This window comes from Pleuronectes platessa, chromosome 23, assembly GCF_947347685.1.
Source record: "Pleuronectes platessa chromosome 23, fPlePla1.1, whole genome shotgun sequence".
Taxonomy (NCBI): domain Eukaryota; kingdom Metazoa; phylum Chordata; class Actinopteri; order Pleuronectiformes; family Pleuronectidae; genus Pleuronectes; species Pleuronectes platessa.
The window spans coordinates 2010305-2016304 of record NC_070648.1 but is presented as its reverse complement, the minus strand read 5'-3'; the positions used below and the strand labels follow the sequence as shown (position 1 = coordinate 2016304).

The following is a 6000-nucleotide window of genomic DNA, read 5'->3' as shown; positions in this document are numbered from 1 at the left end:
CCCCCCCCTCCTCCTCCTCCTCCCTCCTTCATCTCTTTTCTGATTCCTCCTGCTCCCTCTAAATCTTCTGCGTCTTCACTCGTCCTCCTTTCACCAGAGGAGCAAAAGACAAAAGTGCGACGAGAGCAGGACGGTGGAATGCGAAGCCATCGGCATGGCCGCGAGATCCCCCCCCCCCCCCCCGCTGCCATTGTGCTCGGCCGACCCCCTGACCCCTGAAGTTCACCGCGACCGATCGGGGGACAAACTGACAGCGTGTGCTTCGTCAGAGAAGAGAGAGAGCGGGGGGGGGGGGCCTTCAGTTCCCTGGCCTGTTGATCCACGTGCTGCCACAACCTGCACATCAAGACCCGATCGGTGTGGTGACAATGTGTCGGCAAGAACACACAACTAAAAGTCGATAAGCAACACACATGCAGAGGAGAAGCTAAATACTTAATCAACACAGATCATCTCCATCTGTCTAATTGATATGTCAAGGCCGATGCACATCTACTTTGAAGCTGTGAGGGAAAACAGTGATGTAGCCACCTGTCGGGGGGGGGGGGGGGGGGGGGGGGGGCGTGGATGAATGCCAGAGAGGAGTTCTGGAAACCTGCTCAAACATCGCTATCGCACAGATGACGAGAAAAAACAACAACACGAGGCCGGAGGACGAGCGTCTGTCATCGGTCACGTTAACGCACGTCGCTCACTATTGTTTTTGGACGTTTCATAAATATGCAAATCATACTATAGCTCTGTAAAGATCGCTTCACATTCCTGACGGACAGGCCCGTGCAGTGCGCCGTTCAAGAGGAAAAAGTCCCGGTGGTTGTGTAACTTCTATAGAAAACTGAGGGGCGACCAATAGACTGTAGGGGGGGGGGGCGACATGTCGAATTCAACCAGGGAAGCACAAGAAAGAAGGTTTGTCTTCGATAGAAAACATGTATATGTGAATATCATCCTACGTCAATATTGATTTGAGAAAACCAGAGATTACAGATTTCAATCAGCCGATGGCGTTTGTGTTTTCACTTGTGCGTTTGTGTGTTTGTGAACAAGATGAAGCAGAAACTACCCGACCCTTTTTCAAGAAAGTTGACAGAAGGACGCGGTGAGAGTCCGGGAAGATCCCATTCAATTTCTGTGCAAATCTGGATAAGGAAGCAGATTTAGGAATCGTACCCCCCCCCCCCCCCCCCCCCCCCCCCCTTCCTCTCTGGAGGTGAAGGTGTTTTTTATGGGACAGGGGAGACGCACAGGTAGAGCAGCTCCGAGCGGGGGCGTGAAGGAGGAGCAGCCGGGGCTTTTCAGCAACGTGTTAAACATGCAAGGTTTGGTTTATAGGTTTCCTAATGCACTAACTGACAGAGTGGTTTAGCCTCCGAGGACAGTGGAGGGGAGGGGATACGGGTCATTCAAACTTGCAGAGGGAGAGAAAAGCAAAGGATGAATTAAATGGTGCTGAGGATAGACTGGGAACTTTCCAGTCTGACCCGGTCACTCAACCCTCTCCTCTCTCCCTCAGGATTCACCCGTCGGCCTCTGTTATCCGTCGCACTTCAAAATGACATCAGAACTTTTCCATAAACTTGACTAATCTCATCCTGACTCCAGATCTACACTGCTCCCTCTCTTCTGGAGTTCAGCCTCAGAAGCCTCTGGGGGAAACGAACCCTCGACCACAGCTCAGTCTGCTGTCGCCTCTAAAAACATCCGGGAACACGCTGAGATCCAACACCTACCAAGTATTTATGTTCTTTACCCGACCGAGAAGTCATAAATCCTGTTTAATGAAGTTTGAAGGTTTCTCTGCACGACAATCATGCGGTCGATCTTTGTTTCTACTTGTCATCTCCTCTTCATCTCACATCCTAAAAAACAATAAACAAAAACCTTTGATTCGTGATATAATCTATGGAAAATGGAAATGTCAGCACAATCTCCTGCTTGCATCTGAATAAACCAACTGTTGGGCCACAAAGCTGCAGCTCTACGAGGATTGACTGAATCATCTCAGCCCTGAAGGCCCGTCGGAAAGAAATCTCTCATCTGCAAAGGGAGAGCAGGAGTGTAATGAATCAGAAACACTCAAAGAGCAGACGAGTGACATGTGCAGCAGCGTCGTGAACCAACCGCCAGCAGCTCTGGAAAATCAGAAATAGAGTTTCGGCAATTATGAGATAAACGTTTCAGAGGAAGAAGAAGTTCATCTTCAACTTGTCTCCATGAGTGGAAGGAAAGAGCTGGAGGGTTGAAGAGGCTGTGGGACCACCGCTCACAAATCACACCATAAATCAGCCGGTGATGAATTAGCTCAACTTGCGGAAGCAGCCGGGGCAGAAAGTGATAGGACAGAGGGGGAAGCAGCGGGTGAGAGAGCAGCTACATAGAGCAGCTACAAATCAAGCCCTGATCAGTCGCCTCACTTAGTGTTTCTGGAATGTTTCAGCCTGTAGCACCTGCAGGGATCGAGAGACAGCCTGACAAGTCCTGCCAAGCTCTGCAGGAATTCAGCAGAGGGAGGGAGGGGAGGGAGGAAGAGGAGAGGGAGATGAGAGGAGGAGGAGAGGAAGATACTTCAAATGGCATCAATTTAACACGTCAAATACCTAATCATAGATTTCAAAGTGATTTGGTTTGAAGGATCCTCACGTGAACACACAACCAGTCTGCGCTCACACTATGCTAAGGATTATTATATAGTAAAACACTGGGGGCAAGGAGAGTATGTTTAAACACGTCTGAACACTTAAGAGTACAGCACTCAATCAAAACTGAAAGAATCTTTATCTCATGGATCATCTTAAAAAAACTCACATGTGCAAATAAACCCATTCCTCCACCTGCTCTTATTTTCACAACCCTCCTTTTGTCGGAGCGTCCACAAAACAAATAGGTGCATCCACACCCGTCATGCATTCCAGCTACATCCAAACAAATGTAAAGAGTGCATGGATGGAGGATTTCCCAGCTGCCCCGGTTGTACAGGATCATTTTGGACTCCTTCCCGGCGCGCCTCCTCCTCCTCCTCCCCTCTCTCCTCACCATTCCTCCTCACCTGTGTGCGATGTTTCCCCTGAGCCAACAGCTGAGTCAGACCCGACGGACGCTCAGGAGGAGCAACTGGACCTTTAGCTCAAACACTACTCTCAACTGAACTGGTTCCTCCGCCACAGGCCCGACAGGAGAGAGAGTAAACGTTCCGTCTGTTGGCAGAACCACAGACGGTCGGTGAACTTCACGGCCGCCACGCCACAATCGAAGACACGCGGCCACCAAGGTTACAACGACCCAGACCACCCAATGACCTTGTGTGTCGCTCACACACATATCTATCCACTCAGCCGCCCGGTCACACACACACACACGCACACAACAACAGGGAGGTGGAAGTGGGCGGAGGAGTCCATTCAGTCCTGTAGAGCGGCAGGAAGCTGTGCTGCCACTTCGCTTTCATGTTAACGTTTCAATTCCCTTCAGGTTCCCCTTCCTAGACAACATTTTTAACCATGTGCATCAAATATCCTGCAGAACAAGACAGAAGCCCCCCCCCCCCCCCCCCCCGATAAACCTGAGTGACCCCATCCAACACAGACCCAGCCCCCTTCTTATTCTAATTCAGGACAGCTGTAGCCCTGAATTGACCCTTCTGTTCCCAATTTAACTTGACCCTTGTCATCACAGATGGTCAGTTTGTGTCTCTGTGCTCATGTAACCCCCCCCAACCCCCTCAAGTGCTCTTCTTCTCTGAGACATTTAGAGTAGGACGCTCTGCATGCCTATGCTGCCTATGCCATTATCCCCAGAGTTAGCTGAAAGATGCCGTTAGCCGCAACTATTACCAAGTCAAACCCATACCCGACCCGTTATTCGTTATTAAACACACCTGCTACATACACGGAAATAATTTGTTGATTATCGCAGCCCCTCCTCCTGCAGCCGACGATGTGTCGAGCTTGCAGGTTATCGTTATAATATCAGAACCACTTTAAATAAGCAGCAGTCGCATTTTATTTACTAGCTAGTTTTCTGTCGGCCAGTTATTCGTGCATTAAGTGAAGGGGTCAAAGGTGACTTCGCAAAATTTCACAATAAAACGAATCCTTCCAACCGACCAATCTGATTTAGATGTTAACAAAACTGCAAAAATTATATTAATTCATTTTACCCAATGCTCCTACCCATTGATTTATATAAATATGTTTTCTGAATAAGAATCTGTTCCTTCCACCAGAGGCGTTGCATACCTCCTCTCATGGGCGTGGCTTGTTAATGCCATAATCTCCTAATCCTACATATTCATGAGCAGGGGGCGGGGTCTGAATCGGAGATGAGGGCGAGCGGGCCCAGTCAAACATGAACTGCTGTGTTCAATCCCTCAGGCCACATCTGAATACAGAGCTACGAGCCACAGCGGCAGACACACAACCAGGCAAATGGTTTGGACAGTGTTCAGGAGACAATGAGCAAAATGAAATGACAAATGCACCGAAATAAAAAGATCTAAAATGATTTAAAGTGACTGAAAAGAAAGATCCAGAGCTGCTGAGGCCACAGTGTGACGCGTCTAGAGTCTGCTGTTGGCTGCACAGGATGTGCCATGAAAAGCACACACACAAACATGTAATCTACGCAACAAGAACCTGCTGCTCTTTGGATGTAGACTTATTTTTCCAGCTGCGTAATTTCTCCACACAACAATTGGCTGCGGATTCACATGAGGCGTTTACGCACAGCGGGGTATTCATGGAGAAAAGCGCATTTTCTCCAGCAAGTAGTCGATCCCAGTTCAGAAAACACCACATGTTCGATCGCCTGCACTTTGCATCGGCTCTATTAATAAACTGTGGAGAGGCCACTTCACCTGAAGAAGAGTCATAGTAAACAAACGGGGACTTACTCCGTGCGCAGATCTCACCGCCAAGGCGATCGCCACCACGCAAATCCTGTGAAAAGGAGGGAAAGAGTCGGGTAAATTGCGGGTCGCTGCGGTCGCTGCGGTGCTGCCCCGCCAGGTGAAGTGCACCGGGAGCCGGGGCGGGCGTGCAGCCTGCAGCCGAGCGCAGAGCTGCGGCTGCGCCACCCTGCAGCACCCGCAACGCGACCTGGATGGAATCTGGCTTTTTCTCTAAGAGGAGGGGATAAAAACAGATGCTTACAGGAACTTCATTTTGGATCACGACCGGCAGAGAGAGAGAGCCACAGGTTCGATTCTCGTCCTCCCCCTTGTCTTCACCAGCAAGCCTCTTCAAACGCGCTCATCCACGGCTCCAACCCGCCGTCATCTGCCCGGAGACACACACAGAACACACAAGAGATAAAGTAGTCCCCTCGGTGCCACACACTGCGCACACACACACTCCTCCGGCTGTGGAGACCCACTCGGCACCGACTCCCGGCTCCTCTCGGGGTTTTACTTCTTAATATCGGAGCTTATCCAACTCACCAAAGTCGCAGCGGTGAAGTCGCTGCTGCGCTCTCCGGGCTGTTGCGCTTCAACTCTGCAGCGCAGCTCAGCCGAGTGAGAGGAGGGGCCAACACATGTCATTCATGCCTCTGCACCTTCGGCTGAAGCAGGAGTTCGAGTCCACGACGCAGTTTGCAGACACTTGGGGCTGAGGCTCGGTGCTGCTCAGGAGAACCAGGAGTCCAGAGAGGCTCCAGAACCAAGTTTTACACCATATAAAGTTCAATAAACATCAGAAAGTGTTGATTCTTTTGTGTTAAAAACCCTAAGAAGTGTGTCTCTCACATGGTCTCAAGTGTAATGTGCACATAGAACCCATATGATCAATTAAAAACTATAAAAATACATGAAATCTGTGTGATACTCGTGTAGAACCTCATACATTCACAATAAAGTTGTTTTTCCAATAACATCTCTTTCAACTGAGTTCAACAAAAAGTTTGGAACCAGTTTTCAGTCATGTTTCATTTTACTTCAACTCCATCATGTTTCTTGGATGAACACAACTCTCTCTTTGTTTCCCTTCTTCGCACTTTGTCATGCAA

The 6000-nt window shown here is 49.5% G+C and overlaps 1 protein-coding gene across 1 annotated transcript in view; it reads right to left on the bottom strand.

Annotated features, from left to right (window-relative positions):
* Positions 1–5498, bottom strand: part of col4a6 (collagen, type IV, alpha 6) — a 41337-nt gene extending 35839 nt beyond the window's left edge. The window contains exons 1-3 of the mRNA XM_053416668.1: positions 5435–5498; positions 5148–5273; positions 4889–4934 (exon numbers count right to left, since the gene is read on the bottom strand). Coding sequence (XP_053272643.1) covers positions 4889–4934; positions 5148–5158 — 57 coding nt within the window. The 5' untranslated portion in view covers positions 5159–5273; positions 5435–5498. The remainder of the gene's footprint in view (positions 1–4888; positions 4935–5147; positions 5274–5434) is intronic.
* Between the last annotated feature and the right edge of the window lie 502 nt (positions 5499–6000).